Source organism: Onychostoma macrolepis, chromosome 22 (genome assembly GCF_012432095.1).
Source record: "Onychostoma macrolepis isolate SWU-2019 chromosome 22, ASM1243209v1, whole genome shotgun sequence".
NCBI classification, from domain to species: domain Eukaryota; kingdom Metazoa; phylum Chordata; class Actinopteri; order Cypriniformes; family Cyprinidae; genus Onychostoma; species Onychostoma macrolepis.
In genome coordinates, this window is record NC_081176.1 from 27,607,478 (window position 1) to 27,625,012 (window position 17,535).

The 17,535-nt window shown below is 34.7% G+C and overlaps 1 protein-coding gene across 1 annotated transcript in view; it reads left to right on the forward strand.

Moving 5' to 3' along the window:
- The window catches only part of grip2b (glutamate receptor interacting protein 2b), a 136,432-nt gene that overhangs the window by 72,118 nt on the left and 46,779 nt on the right, over window positions 1-17,535 (forward strand). Inside the window, exons 2-7 of the mRNA XM_058759408.1 lie at window positions 5,024-5,104; window positions 6,789-6,921; window positions 10,976-11,121; window positions 14,092-14,178; window positions 14,308-14,383; window positions 16,397-16,542. Coding sequence (XP_058615391.1) covers window positions 5,024-5,104; window positions 6,789-6,921; window positions 10,976-11,121; window positions 14,092-14,178; window positions 14,308-14,383; window positions 16,397-16,542 — 669 coding nt within the window. The remainder of the gene's footprint in view (window positions 1-5,023; window positions 5,105-6,788; window positions 6,922-10,975; window positions 11,122-14,091; window positions 14,179-14,307; window positions 14,384-16,396; window positions 16,543-17,535) is intronic.

Consider the following 17,535-nt stretch of genomic DNA (forward strand, 5'->3'; position numbering starts at 1 on the left):
GGAACACAACAATCTAGAGACCTAATTGACATTTGAGTTTTGGCTTCTTTGACATGGACCATTAATTAAGCACACAAGTAGTGTAGTATTGTGCTAATCATGCTAAAAACTCATCAGAAACCCATAAAAGCAATATGTGTTAATCATGCTAGAACTCCTCAGAAACACATAAAAGCAGTATAGTAATGTGCAAATCATGCTAAAAACCCTCAGAAAACCAGTATAATAATGTGCAAACCATGCTAAAAACTCATCAAAACCCAGAAAAGCATTATAGCAATGTGCTAATCATGCTAAAAAAGACATCAGTAACCCATAAAAGCATTATAGTAATGTGCCAATCATGCTAAAAATGTCTCAGAAGCCCATAAAAACAGTAATTTGCTAATCATGCTAACCTCTCAGAAATACACAAAAGCAGTATACACTGTAAAAAGTGATAAGTTGACTTAACTTAAAAAAAATTGAGGAAACCCGTTGCCTTAAATTTTTTAAGTAAATGATAATTAAAAAAATAAGTTCAGTGAATTGTCTAGTTCACTTGATTTTAAAAAATATATATTATTTACTTAATAATTTTAAGGCAACGGGTTTCCTCAATTTTTTTTTTAAGTTAAGTCAACGTGTCACTTTTTACAGTGTACTAATATGCTAATCATGTTAGAAACTCCTCAGAAACCTGTTAATGCAATATAATAATGTTAATCATGCTAAAACTCCTCAGAAAACCATAAAATCAGTAATGTGCCAATCATGCTAAAAACTCCTCAGAAACCCATAAAGCAGTATAGTAATGTACTAATCATGTTAAAATTTCATCAGAAACCCATGAAAGCAGTATTGTATTGTGCCAATCATGCTTAAAACTCCTCAGAAACCCATAAAAGCAGTAGCTATAGTAATGTGCCAATCATGCTAAAATCTCCTCAGAAACCAATAAAGCATTATAGTTATGTTAATCATGCAAAAATCTACTCAGAAACCCATAAAAGCAGTATAGTAATGTGCTAATCATGCTAAAAACAACTTAGAGATCCAAAAAAAAAAAAAACATTTTAGTAATGTGCTAATCATAAAATGCCTAGGTATATGCTAAAAATCATGATTATCAATGTCTCAGAAACCCATAATGTGCTAATCATGCTAAAAAAAAAAAACATCAGAACACCTTAACAATATAACAACATGCTAAACAAATCGATCAGTAGCCTACCTGAGAACATTATTGTCATAATACACTGTTGTTCCAGCTGTAGTGTTGCAGAATAGAAACAGTTTCTTAAATGGAGTCACCCTGTCGCTTGTCACATATTTTCATTGCGACTAGTTACCATGCAGAAAAAACAGCTAAAACCAGCCTAAGCTGGTGTGCTGGTCTTAACTGGTCTTCCTGCCTGGCTAGGCTGGTGGCGTCGCATCTGGTTAGGACATGGTGTAACAAAATATGTTAATGCTAATCATGCTAGATGTCCATGAGAAAACCATAACAACTGCATAGAAATGAGCTAAATATGCTAAAGCCCCTAGAACACCCTTAGAGCACAATAACGTGATAAAACCCATTAGAACACCGTATAGCAATTAGCTAATCATGCCAAAAACCCCCAGAAAATAACAATTGCATGTAAATATGCTAAACATGCTAAAGCACCTCAGAACGCTCTAACAAAACATAACAACATGCTAAAACCTATCAGAACATGCAGAGAACCATATAGCAATATGCTAATCATGCTACAGAGCACCCAACCCTGAGAGCACACATACATTTCAGAGACGTCTATTTAATGTGCGTGTTTACATCTGGAAGACACATTTTTTAAAGCGTTTGCTCATCTGCAATACGTCTGTAGAAGGTTTCCTGTCAGACATTAAAAGATGTTTAGAAAATGTCATTCAGATTTATGATTTAGAATGTATGTAAAACCACACGGAGACATTTTGCTCTAGACACATTCATAAACTCTTCAGAGAAAGTAAACATCTATATTTTAATGTTAACATGCTGATATCGTAAAGGGTTTGCTAAATAGGTTGCTTTTCTTTTTAATAATATTTTCATTTTGAAGAAAATATGTTACTAGTAAGGTTATAGTTAAATCAGTATGATGTTCAGGTGGAAAGTAGACAGGAAGTTTCTGTCCTTCGTATCAGCTTGCACTTTGTACAGTCTTATGGACAATATCATATCTTCTATCAAGTAATAAGAAAATATCCTTGTAACTGCTGCTGGAAGACTCTTATCTCCTTACCGCCTCACGCAGCATAACCTCAGTCAGGTGATGGTATCTTAGAGCCATCACTCTTACCCGCTGCCAGATGCTTTCATGCACTGCAGGTTCCCTTCATCGTAATGCGCTTGTGAGTGTTTCTGTTTGTACAATATTAAATATTTCACCTCAAAATTAAAGTTTTATCATCGTTGGCTCATCCTCTTGTCATTCCAAACCTTTCCAAGTCTTACTTTCTTCAGTGGAACACAAAAGGAGATGTTTAAGCTGCTCTTTTCCATATAATAAAAATATGTTCCAAGTTCTAAATCTAGTGAATTGTGCTATATTTTAAGTCTTCTTAACCCTACATTTATGTATAATACTACATTATGTCCTTTTTGGAGCTTGACAGCCCCAGTTGCTGTCTACTTTCTTTATTTGGAAAAGAACAGCTTGGACATTCTGCTAAGCATGTTTTATTATATTATATTATATTATATTAATTATATTATATTATATTATATTATATTATATTATATTATATTATATTATATTATATTATATTAATTATATTATATTATGCCATGGTCTGTCTGAATACTCGATTCTGATTGGCTGGCAGGTGTTGATTAAATTCGTTGAACTGCACAGGTAGTTCCAGGTCAGTTTAATCACGTTCTATATTAATGTGCTTCCTATAAACATTGGTAACATACAGTTACAGTTGAATAGTAATACTGACGAAGATAACCATATTTTTTATCGTTCCGGTCAAATATTGCAGAGCAAATATTATTAACATCTTTAATATGTGATTGCTGGCAAATGACCATGACATAAACGGGATAATCAACGGCTAGCTGTGCATTAAACGATTTGAATGCACTCCGCTGCGCGTAGAGTGGTTCTTCGCCTCCACGTCATGCATTCAAATTGTTTAATGCACAGCTAGCCGTTGATTATCCCTTATATTATATTATATTATATTAGTTTGTTTTATTTTTGTACTGATTTTTATTTAATTTTGTTTTTTTGTTTGTTTTTTGTTGTGTTTCTTTGTTTTATATTCTGTTTTTTGTGTTTTTGTTTCATTTCACTTTGTTTTTTGTTTGTTTGTTTGCTTCATTTCATTTTGTGTTTTTCTGTTGTGTTTTTGTTCCGTTTTGTGTGACTTTTGTTTGTTTGTTTGTGTTGTTTCTGTTTTGTTTTGTGTGTGTGTGTTTTTGTTGTTGTTTGTTTTGTTGTTTTGTTGTTGTTGTTTTGTGTGTGTGTGTGTGTGTGTGTTTTATTGTTTGTTTTGTTTTTGCATTGGTGCTCCCTGCACACTTTAAAGAACTCTATATTACTAAACTATTATATATCCCACTCATAAATAAAACAGAAAAGCAAAGTTTTACAGGTTTGGATTGACATATGAGGGAAAGTAACGGCAGATGTTTTATTTTTAGATGAAGTATTCCTTAAAGATTTTTCTTTGATTTAAGGGAAACAAGCGAAAGTTTATGAGCTTATTAGTATCATAACAATGGCAGCAACAGGTGTTACTTTTTTTGGCTGAATACATTAATAGTGTTTGTCCTGCTGGCGTGAAAAGATGAAGTGAATTGTGCCACGCGTAAGGAAGCTCCAGAGACGCTTAGTGCTGATGAGCCCAGTGCACAAGGGGAAATCCTAATTTATGTAGAAACTTTGAGGAAATTAAAACTATGCTGCTCATGAATATTTTATCCGCTCCAAATGAAGCAAGTGCATCCGGCTTGACAGAAAACAATCCGAAAGAAGTTTGTCACACAAATGTTCTCTATAAAGAATGATTGTGTTTCTGTGATTATTACTGTCAATAGATGACAAATCCTCATTAGCATGGCTCTGGATGCTAATACTCACTGCACTCAAAGAGACACAATTCATCTGTCTATGAATACAGAGGTGATAGAGGTGTAATAGGCCTACAATATATTTAATATGAATAAATGTGTTTTTTGCTATATTTTTGTTATTTAATGATATATAAAGAAAGATCTAATATAATACAATATAAATAAGGCTAATATATATTATTTTTATGATTAACATATAATAATCTATCTATCTGTCTGTCTGATACAATGTATTGCCCTGTAACACTATATATTTAATATTTGTATTATTATTAAATTGTATGTAAGTTTACTAGATTATTTATAGTTTAGATGTTATTTTATGACAGTTTAATAGTAATAATAATAATGAATTATATCAGCACATTCTCCTTATTCATTTATATTGTATGATATTAGTATTTCACAGTAATAGTCATTTTTTTTATTTTAGTTTAGTTTAGTTTAGTTTAATTTTTGTATTATGGTACAATTTTTATTTAAATTCGCAAATATTAAAGCCAGATAAAAATACTAACATGATATACACACTTTACATTTTTAACGATATTTTACAATGACAATGCAATTATTTATTTGTTTATTAACATTTTTATTGATGTGTTTTTTTTTTTTAATGTAGTAAAGATTAGGGCTTACATGTGTATAATATTAATTTTCACAATGTAAAAATAATGGTTCCAAAAATAAGCATCCTTCAAGAAAAAAAAAAATACATATATATATATATATATATATATATATATATATATATATATGTTTGTGTGTGTGTGAAATATAACCCAGGCGCTCTCTTGACAGGTTTTGTGGGAATCACTCATCAGGAGTGTTTTATATGAAAGTACATAATTTGAAAGTACATTTTTCACAGTCACGTTTAGGGTGGACTGCTCTCTCTAAGGTATTTTTATTGTTTCTCTTGTCCTGCAGATGATGGGCCATACTCTAAGGGGAACAAGGACTCAACGGGGCCAGACAACTCGCTCACATCCAGAAGACAAAGCATCCCAGGTACGCTGACTCTCTTTCTATGCCGTCTGTTTGTGCCCACACAAATCCTCCCAGCTCGGCTGCTTCAGCGTCTTTTGATCTTGGGGATCGTGTCTGTCTTTGCCCATTGGGGATGTTTGAGCTCATCTTGCCACATTGGTTTGGATGGCTGTTTGAGATGGAGAACGCTGGGGGTTTGAGGGTGTTGTTACAGCTTTATCCAGATGTTTCCTGCGGTTCTCGAGAAGTGTCTGTCTGAGTCATTCTGCTAGCTGGAAGCGCTTGCTGATCCAAGACCTCTTTCTTCTTTAAAACTAATTGGATTAGCTGAGTCAACTCAAAGTGTGACTTTGGAAAAGTTTCAAAATGACGTCTTAAAGCAGAACAGACATTTTCAAGGGTTATTTTACATATGACTTGTGTTTTAATTTAAGTTTTTGTTGTTGTTGTTGTTGTGATTTTTTATGAAGCCTACTGCAGCTTATTTGATACATGCATCTTCTTCATACAAAACTAATGCTGTGTGTATATTTTTTACTTTATATGTGTATTCTGCTATGTGTATGTACATATTTACCAACCTGGTCTCATAAAAATGTAATACATTTAATTTATAAACTAAATGAGTATAATTTATACTTATTCAAAAGTTTGGAGAAAGTAATATCTTATGCTCACCAAAGCTGCATTCATTTCCTCAAAAATACAGTTTAAAAAAAAAAAGCAGTAATATTGCGAAATATTCAAATAAAATGAATAAAAGGTTTAAAATAACAGCATTTATTTGAAATACAAATCTTTTGAAACATTATTAATGCCTTTACATTCACTTTTTGATCAATTTAATGTATTCTTACTGAATAAAAGTATTAATTTTCATTAAAAAAAAAAAATGACTTACCCCAAACATAAAAGATGTTATATAGCCATTTTAAATTAAATTAGCCAGAGCATTTATATAAACAAACATACAAGATTTGCTAATATAATATAATATAATATAATATAATATAATATAATATAATATAATATAATATAATATAATATAATATAATATAATATAATATAATATAATATAATATAATATAATATAATATAATATAATATAATATAATATAATATTCTTTCATAGAAAATGTAACTAAAATTGAATTGTCAGATTACAGATTTTTCCAAAATTGTATTATGGGAATCATTATAATACTTTGAAAAGACAGAGTTGTTTGTGTGCTTTCAGTCCATTACATTTTTACTTATAGAAAACATTTTAGTTCCAAGCTGTTCACATTTAAACCCACATAGACATTGGCATGATTAGATTAGACTCTGTGAGAGATTTCGTGACACAGCTGGATTTCAGAAGAAAGTGTAGCATCACAATTTCTGCTGCACTACTGGATGTGTGATAGATGTTTTCTTTCATGTGCCTCTTGGTTTGGATTTTCTGTTTAAGAATTCATATAATCGCTGCATGAATTGAAGATTGGATGCGGTGTAACATTTTAAAACAATCTTCAGCTTTCGTAATATTGAGAATACGTAAAATGTATCATCTTTAGTTAGATGGGAGTAAATGCAGCTCATTTACATATCCAATATAATATCTGAGACCATCTTTGTGAAGGAGGGTGAGTGTCATAATAACATGCTGCCGACTTCTGTCTCTTGTGTGTGTGTATTTGTCTGTTGTGTTTCTTGCCTGAAGAACTGCGTGGGGTTACACTGGTTGAGCTGATTAAGAAGGAAGGAAGCACTTTAGGTCTCACCATCTCGGGCGGAACAGACAAGGACGGCAAACCACGCGTCTCCAACCTGCGGCCGGGTGGACTGGCGGCTAGGTGAGGACTTGAGCTGAAGTCACCAATGCAACCTCACAAACTCATAACTCATTAACTGTATCAGCCAATCAGAGAATGACAAAGTGGTCACCTGACATCTCAGGAAAACACCATGCCAAACAAAATAGGTTAGGTTGCAATTTGTACCTACAATTTAAGGGTGCTAATCCTTGCTAATGTGGCAACATGTACTTGTATTGCATTTTAAGTGTGAAGTACAACTTAAAATTGTTTATTTAACTTAAATTAGTTTTTGAGCATTGTTTGCATTAGCTAAAATGCTGGTAGAAGAAAACTGACAGACGTACTTGACCTGAAAGAAAAAACTGACCTTAGCAGCCAGTTTATGTTAATGCTCGCTGATGTGGCAATGTGTACTTGAGTTTTGTTGCGAACTTAACATTGGTGTTTAGCATTAACATTTTTGAGTTACTGTTTCAGTGACAAGCCTAAATACTTAAGTGGTCGACAGAATTGTAAATTTGGTAAGCTTACTTGGCCAACAAGATTCAGACTGTTACATTAGCTTACCTGAAAGATTAAACTGACCTTAGAAGCAGCTAATTTATGCTAATGCTCTCTAATGCAGTAACGTAGTTACATTCTTAACACTAGTTTTTCGCACTATCGTTTTTGTGTTACTGTTGCTATAACAAGCCTCAATACTTATTGTCAATAGAATTACTTTCAAATATTTCCCTTTTGAAAATTAACCATGGTTTTAATTAGTGGTGGGCATAGATTAATTTTTTTAATCTAGATTAATCTCACTGTAATCTTGGAATTAATCTAGATTAATCTAGATTAAAATGGCTCATTTTAATTCTGCCAAGTAGATAAGTAAACAACTAGCAGTCATCAAGAATTTAATATTGATAATAACATTGAAGACATTGTATGATTATTCCTTAAAGATAAGGTTTTAATAGTTTTAGTAGTAGTAGCCTATTACGTTCTGCCCAATGTCTTCAAGTGAAACCGAACTTTTATTTTGACAGGTTGCCGTGAGGATAGTTTTTCTCAAATGAAACGCTCGAATGCTCATGAAGTGACTCTCAGAGCAGTTCTGGAGATGTTGTTCATGTATTTATGTCCTCATTTAGTGAGACGACAGACGTTAATATCGCCGCAAGCGTCACGCGGGCTTCTGTATGAGTAGTGAACAAACCCGTGCGTCTGCGCCATACATTAACACAGAGACACACAGAAGTCATATTTAGATAGACGTTTTGCGGCTTAATATTTACAAATAGGAGTGGGAGTGTGCTCACTTGTGTGTGCGCTTACGTTTGTTTGTGTGTGTGTGTGTGTGCGAACCGGGGCGGAACTCCGCTGTGCGCGCGATACAGAGAGCGCGACCATGTAACGTAGAGACAGAAATGACTTGCCGATTTCCATTGGGAAGCTTCTTAAAAATAAATTTTCCCTGAAGCAAACCCGGCGGCTTCATAGCTGCATCCATGTTAGCACGCATACACACAGGTTCGAAGACTTGTTCTCGCCCCCTACAGTGCAATTCGGCTAGGTATACATCCGCGCTAAAATATCAAGGTGAAAGTCATCATAGCTTGCGTAGTATAGACCCAGCTCCCAACCCAACTTTGAGAATAGATTAACGGCGATATTTTTTTTATCGCCCGATAAGAGTCTCACGTTAACGCAGCACGTTAACGCCGATAACGGCCCACCACTAGTTTTAATATAATAAAAGTCTAGTAACTGTTTTTTTATTTATTTATTTATTTTTTTTATTTAATTTTTTTTTTTGCCATATTGATTACTATTTGTATAACCACAATTTTGCCACACATAAAACCATGGTTAATTTGTGGTTATCATGGTTTACTATAGTAGCCTTTTTTCTTTTCTTTTTTTTTTTTTGAAATAAAAGCATGGTTAATTTTCATAAGGGCTGTGCTCTTTAACGGTACCTGTTCAGGTAGCTAGCTATAAAATAAAATATGGTTGTGGTTAGAAGGGATACAGCTATGGCTGGAAGTGACGCAAAATCTCGGCAGATGGACGGGAACAAAGTGAAAGAAAAAATAAAATAAAAATGAATTAAATAAACAGACAGCTAGCAAACTAATCAGCCTACGTTGTGGCAAAGTCCTTTGAACTAAAATCTCTTAAAATCTCGCCGGATGGACAGAAAATAAAATGAAGCGGACAGTGAAGAAGACAACTCATGAACTATATGTCGCAAGATTTGAGTTTATTTTGGCTGTAGCTGTATCCCTTCTAGCCATAATCCTTCAACAGTTTGACTAATATACTTATTCTGCAAGATTTAAACAGTTGTTCTGCCATTACAATCGCTGACCTAGAGAAAACTGACTCCAGAGGCAACTAATTTATACTAATGCTTACTTATGTAGCATCGCGTACTTGTTGAGTTATGTTACATACTTAATGTTTTGTTAAATTACTAATTTTGTGTTACTGTGGTGGCAACAAACCTTATTGTTCAAGTGGTCGATAAAATTCAGTTATTTATATACCTTCAAATATTTATGCTATTAGTTAGCTTTAAGTTAAACATTGCAATAATTTTACTTGATATAGCTAACGTGCTTAGCAAGATTCAAACTGTTCTTCTACTATTACAGTTGCTTACCTGAAAGAGAAAACTGATCATAGAAACACTTAATTTATGCTAACGGTGTGTGCACAACAAAAGCAAAATTAATATTTGCTTCACGTTACTCCCTCTAGATTACTTTCGGGATGTTTTTCTTGTCGCGAATAAAAATGCCATGGTCTGTCTGAATACTCGATTCTGATTGGCTGGCAGGTGTATCATTTTCTGATACAACCGGACGTGTCAATAAGCTCTTCACTGATTGGCTTGCGCTACAACACATCATGCAAATTTTCTGCTCAAGTTGAAATTTTTCAGTTTGCGTGATTAAGGAAAATATCATGCGTTTGCAGTGAACACATCGCACAATTCACGTCATTCGTGTCACTCGACGCAAATTTGCACCTATTTGCATCTTTGCATTGAATTTTTATGTAATTTACTCACTCAAATAATTGAATTTGCTTTTGGTGTGCACACACCATAATGCCTGCGGATGTAGCAACATGTATATGTTGCGTTTCGTTACTTACTTATCATTAGCTTTGCTGTTTTTGTGTTACTGTGGTAGTAACAAGGCATCGATGCTCAAGTGGTCAATAGAATTACCTTAAATATATGTGTTATTAAACAGTATTAACTATTAAACTGTGCTATTAAACAGGGTAGCTAGATATAAGCTGAGCATAACAACAATTTAACTAGCTATAGCAAGCAAGATTAAGATCAACAGGAAAGATTCAGCAAGAGTTTGCTGTACTGCCTTCACAGTAGTTGTCCAGAAAAAGACAATACACCGTAGAAGCAGCTAATTTAAGGAACACATACTTCTGTTGCATTATGACACATTTTGGAATGCAACAGTGTGTAAAACATTCATAGGTACAGTAAGTTATGAGCCTTAGAAATAAAGAAGGGAATACATTGTCGTTAAATTTATTTTTCCTCATACTCACTTTTGATTAAACTCATTCCTGTGATGTGAAAGTTTTCCCATCTTCAGTTGTTTCTTCTTTCCTTGTGGCTGGTATGAGGATGTTATGGAGCGCATCTGGGCTGATGACAAATTTTTGTCAGGCATCATTGTGCTAGCTCGTGTACGCCCAGAGGACAAAAGGGAATGAATAACATTAATTTGTCTAATTAGCATCTAAATGAGCATATTTATACTCCCTGTGGGGTGTTCAACAACAGATAAGGAGTTCTCACTTTGCATTTACTTTCCATTCAAAATATAATTATGTTTTCTATGTTTTTGACCATTGACGGAAATCTTCTCTGGACCTTCATATGTTATCTTGTTAATTTCTCTACATTAAATGTTGAATGCTAACAAAGCTAATTTTATTAAACATTGGAAAAGCCGACTTTTACATTGTTCAACAAAACATTGTGTGCCAGATATTTGCTAAACTGTTTAATTACTCTAATTTCAGTAATTACATGATTGAGTTACATTTCAATGTGTCTCAGGAGCGATCAGCTCAATGTGGGCGACTACATCAAGTCAGTCAATGGCATCAACTTGACCAAGCTGCGTCACGACGAGATCATCAGTCTGCTAAAAAACGTAGGCGAGCGCGTCGTGCTGGAAGTGGAGTATGAACTGCCTTCACCTGGTAGGAAGTTGAGTATTCTGACTTTTGCCTGTCTTGTGGCATGTTCCTGTTAATTTAGCCCCAGTCTGAGCCAGTCTCAGACCTCATGAGTGAATATCATCGTGAAAATGTCTTTGCGTCAGTAAGTCCACTTCAGTTTGTGTATATATAATTATACACAGTAATGGAGAATGCATGGCTTCATGTTGAAAGCTGCTGTGTATCATATTTGGATGTTAAAATACTTTCTCCGATTTCAACATAGACATCGATAAGTAAGCCAGTCGGTTATTTTGCAAAGTTGTTAAAGTATTAATCTTGGTTAGAAACATTAGCTTTACCAATTTACCAACATGTGATCCTTAAAATCCTCATGCAATAGTTTTGATGAATGCGATACCATGATATCAGCGATGAACTGATATTTTGCCCAGTGATGTGTTTCGCATTCTCATAAGTAATTTGCTGCTTAACTACTATGGGGTGTGTTTCCTAAAAAGTATTGTTAGCTAACTATGGTCGCAATTCCAATTGAGCTCTATTGGTTATGATGGAATTAACTAGCTAGTCACATTTGTTTTCCAAAACTATTGTTGTCATAAATAAAGACTGGAGGATTCAAAGTGCGGAAACAAGAGCGGTTTATTGAAAATCACATCTAGATCACACAAAGTGAAGGATGTGGGTCGTGCACCACGTAGGTAGGCAGGTAGCGCCGGGATGCAATGGGCTGCCAGTATCCGGTGACGGAGGCCAGGAAACGAAGAATCAGGAAGCAGGAATGGCCGGAAACCACTGAACAGAGCACGACAGACAATCCAAGGATCTGACAACAAAGGACAGCGTGAAGGGTCTAATATAGTGCTGTAAATGATCCGCAGCTGGAGCGAATCAGCCTCAATCAGACACACACGCACACACACAAACAGAGCGAGGATGAGACCATGAGCCCATGAACCGTGACAATTGTATCTTTGTGGCACATCTATTGTCCACATGTCATACTAACTAGAAACTATGATTCCTACCATAGGTCAGGAGCTGTTGTTCCAATCACACAGGTTTTACAAATGTTTGTGAATGTTATTTGGAACACCAAAACTTTTAACAATGATGTAATTATGTAACAATTTGATTTAAATTGTTAATTTCGGGAAATGGTGAATTGTCAAACTATTTAGGTAACAACGGCATTTGGGACCATAGTTGGCTAATAATAACAAGAAACTATGCTTCTAAACACAGGTCAAGAGCTAACGATACAAGTTTTGATTTTGAAAAATAGCAATTCGTAGAACTATGTTGGTAATGTCTAAATTTGTGACCGTAGTTAGCTAATACTACAAGAAACTATGCTTCTAACCACAGGTTGAGAGATGTAGCTCCAACCACACAACTTTACGATGCTGTTTACGAATGTTTGCTGAAACTATGATTACGGATAACAGCAAATTGCACAACTATGTTGGTAACGTCCAAATTTGTGTCCATTGTTAGCTAATACTAACAAGAAACCCTGCTTATAACCACAGGTCAAGACGTAGTTCCAACCACAAAGCTTTGCGATGCTGTTTGCAGATGTCCTTTGGAACTATGGTTTCTGAAACAGCAAATCGTAGAACTATGTTATTAATGACCAAATTTGCAATTGTAGTTAGCTAATACTAACAAGAAATCATGCTTCTAATAACAGGTCAAGAGCTGTAGTTCCAACCACTCAACTTTATGATGCTGTTTATGAATATTCGTTGACTTGAACTATGACTTCGGAAAACAGCAAATTGTACAACTATGTTGGTAATGTCTGAATTTGTGACCATAGTTAGCTAATGCTAACAAGAAACTCTGCTTTTAACCACAAGTCACGATGTAGTTCCAACAACAAAGCTTTGCGATGTTGTTTGTGAATGTTCTTTGGAGCTATGATTTCGGGAAACAGCAAATCATAAAGTTATGTTGGTAATGACCAAATTTGCAATCGCTGTTAGTCAATACCAACAAGAACCTATGCTTCCAATAACAGGACGAGAGCCGTAGTTTCAACCACACAACTTTACGATGCTGTTTACGAATGTTCGTTGGAACTATGGTTTCTGAAACAGCAAATCATAGAAATATGTTGGAAATTACCGAATTTGCGAATGTAGTTTGCTAATACAAATAGAGCTGTAGCTCCAACCACACAGCTTTGCGACGCTGTTTGCGAGTGTTCATTGGAACTATGGTTTTTGTTACACAGAATAGTTTAGTATGGTAGTAATGTTGTGACCATAGTTAGCTAATACTAACATGAATATATGCTTCTAACCAGTAGTTCCAACCACAAGGCTTTGCTATGATGTTTGCGAATGTTTGTTAGAACTATGATTTTGGGAAATAGCAAATCATGAACTATATAGAAAACAAACAAATATGTGACCATAGTTGACTAACGGTGCTTTTGGGAAATTCACCCCAGGCTGATTCATTGGCAGATGTTTGGTCAGTTAGAGATAGTTGTCAGTTTACCGGCTGGTAATCTTCAAAGCTTGTATGAAATCATCCAAAATTGTAAACCTTGTAAACTAATAATAAGCTTTTTTTTTTTTTTTGCAAACATTTTGCAAAATTTGTCGAACATTTTTCAACCATTTCTAGATATGACATTGCCATTGACCAATTAAAAAAGGAAAAAAATATCTAGTTAATATAGCAAGATCTGAAATTTTCACATCCATACTCTCCGATTATAATGGATCAAGGTGATTGTCTCTCATTGGCTCAGTTTGGCATGTGTTGTGATATACTGGCTAACGATTGCAATATATCTTGTGCATGGCAGATAAATTGGCTGGTTTATAAGCTCAGTGTTTCTGGCTGACCTTCTGCTGAACGTCAGTTTGCATCTGGGTTTATTTATCTGATTGTCCACCAGAACTGGCCTTTCGCCCAGTAAAAGGTGCTGATTTAGAGATGCTATTGCTTCTCTCCTGTCTCTGTTGTCCCTCTTAGCGCCAGACAGTACCTCAGGTGTTATTTCCAAGACAATCGAGATCTGTTTGCAGAAAGAGGGCAACAGTTTCGGCTTTGTTATGCGAGGTGAGTTTGTGGTTGTTGCCACTCATTTTATTTTATTTTTATTTTAATAGTTTTTGCAATATTCCTAAAATCAAATGGTTGCAGATTTAACTACAGACTACAGCATTTTAAATATGTGTTATAATACAGGTGGATCCCATGAGGACTGGCACAGATCTCGTCCTTTGGTGGTCACACACGTCCGACCAGGTGGTCCTGCTGACAGGTAATGTATAACTCAAAATGAAACTCTTTAAGTTCCTGCAAAAACTTTGTCACTGATGCCATTTTATACAATGACTCGATAAAGTGAGTAGTATTCGGCAGGTCATGTGATCTCAAAATGGCCACCATCACGAGGGGTTACCCGCCTAATGTAAAATAAAGTAGCTTTTAAAACTTATTTGCAAGATAACTTGCATTGGATATGTTAGCTTAGTAGGCTAATTGATTAGCATGCCAACTGCAGGGAATGGAGGACATAATGTTAGCTTAGCGGGCTAATTGATTAGCATGTTTATCGAACACATAACTTCATTTTGTTGGTGTTAAACTTTTTAGGTAAATTCTGATTTTAACAAACGACATGTATAAGGAACACAGTCATCTTCCATGTTTGGCGCATCAAGAACACACTATTTGCATTTTATCCAAATCCAGAAAGCAGGCCAGAGATTTCCCTCTCAGCTTAGATGGCTAGCTATTATGCTTAGTTTTAGGATTCTCCATGCCTCTCTTACCAACCACTTTTCCCTACTTATATCAGCATCACACAACCTGCCAAAAGAGAAAAATAAATAAACATATGTGTCTGGAGAGAGAACGTCTTCAATAAAACCCCTTTGATGTTAGAGACAAAGGCTGCCTTGATTGATGGGTGGAAATTGTATACATGGTCTCTCCTGAAGGCCCCTAGACATTTCATGAAGAAATTATAGTGCTCTCAAACAGGTCCTCTTACGTGTAGCATTAATCATTAGTGTGGAATATCAAGAGTGTTTTAAAGAAGCTGGCTACCTTGGCAGAATATTAAGGCATCAACCATTTTGCCTTTAAAAAAAAAAATACCAAAAATTCATCCAGTATGAAGTGAGATTGTTGTTTAATGTAGTGGACTAAATGCACAAAAATATTTTGAAAGCTTATATATAATAATTAAAAAATATTTACAAACTTACTCTATAAGAAGGTAACACTTTTCAAAAAAGTTGAATTTATTAAAATTAGCGAACTGCTTAGTTAACATGAACTACCAATGTACTATCAAAATACTTGTAAAATGTTTATTAATATTAATGCTGAATTCAACATTTCCTAAAACATTTAAGTTAAAAAGTTGTACTTTTAACATACGTTAGTGCAATGTGAACTAGCTTTAACATTTTTACTTACATTAACAAAGGATAATAAATACTGTAAAAATGTATTGCTCATTGTTAGTTCATGTTTGTAAAAGGATTATCTAATGCTAACAAACAAGACCTTATTGTAAATTGTTACTGAAATGGTAGTGTAAATTCTATTGAAAATATATCTGTAATGTTGTCATGAAAAATGTGGTTTTCCAATTCATACTCAATTTATAGATGTGATTTATATAAGTCACATTTATATAGAAAATTTTGAAAAAAATAAAAGGTTGGTAAGATTTTTTTGAACGATAGTGTATGTTATACATTTCATTGATCAAAAAATGGGACTGTTGTGTGTCAACCTGATCTCACAGAATTCCGTGTAATGTTCACGGATTTAATTAACCCCGAATCTGTGGTGGCATCACGGAATCGCCGAAAATTCCGTGATGGGCTCACAGAAGGCATCAGCCGTGGTCCATGCACGGATTCACTGGTTCAACACCAGCGCTGCATCGGATCACGTAAAAAGAGTGACTCCGATGCAGTTATACTTTCACTGGAGTACCTGACCCCACCCCTACCCTAAACCTACCCAGTTCTGAACAATAATGATGACGATAAATTTTCCAGTATCGCGTCGGCATATTGATGCTAAGGGTTTCCGTGCGTGGAGCACGGCTGATGCCTGTCACTGACTTACATTGGTATCACTTCTGTGAGCCCATCACGGATTTTTTTCTGTGAGCCCATCACAGAATTTTTTCTGTGAGCCCATCACGGAATTTTCGGCAATTCCGTGATTCCACCACAGATTCGGAGGTTAATTAAGTCCGTGAACATTACACGGAATTCTGTGAGATCATGTTGTGTGTGTTGTTGTGCAGGGAAGGGACTCTAAAAGCAGGCGATCGGATCTTAAGTGTGGATGGTGTGGTTTTACACAGTGCCACTCTGAGCGATGCTCTTACAGTACTGACTCAGTGTGGCCAGGAGGCTCTGTTCCAGATCGAGTACGACGTCTCCATCATGGGTGAGTTACTTCAGTTGCACTTGTTTCATATGCTGACAGAATGAAAATTCCACATGTCCCAGTTGATTAACATGCCATTTGTTATGTATGTTGCACTTTGAAAGGAAATTATTAAGCCTCATAATGCCTTCAAAATCTGTATACAGTTTTCACATTCTGGGTCTGTTGGTATCAGAAGAATCATTATTTTATAAAACAGTCCTTAATGTTTTTTTTTTTTTTTTTCAACTAATACCATGTTGTATCAGACCAATGACTTCAAATGAATGAGTGAAAGTGAAAAAAAGTTTAAAAAAATCAATTTTGACCGTTACATCTTATTACCATGTTATTACCATGCTATTACTGCATTTACCCTTTTTTATTAAACACAATGAGAAATTATTTAACTAAACATTAACCACACACACACAAAAACAGCAAAATATGCAAAAGACATATGCTTTCAGTGTTGATGAGAAATTTTATTTAAATATATCATTGTATGCATTTTATAAGAACATGCTCTGAGAATTACCTGTATTAATTTTATTGGAATAAATGGAATTAAATTCCTTTGAATTTATAACTCATAATTGATTGAAAACAGTCCAAATTTGTGAAACTTACACACATGCACACACACACACATATATATATATATATATATATATATATATATATATATATAATTTTTAACCCTTTAACGTGCATTGTAACCGCATGGTTGACCTTTTTATTGCGATCAAATTACTGCATTTAAAACTCGCCAAACCCCATTTTTGGCTGTTTATCCTTATACCCCTCATTGAATAGAGTGTGTAATTGCAATTATATCCACTGGGTGGCACTGCAGCAAAAATATATTGTTGCCGAAAAGTCGCGACAAAACCAGGAAATATATTGGCGTGATGCCTCCCTTCAAACACTAGCTGCAAATGATGTTAAATGTTGAGATAAATTATTTTTTTTTATTGGATTTCATGTTCTAGACCTCCTAATGGTATATTTTGT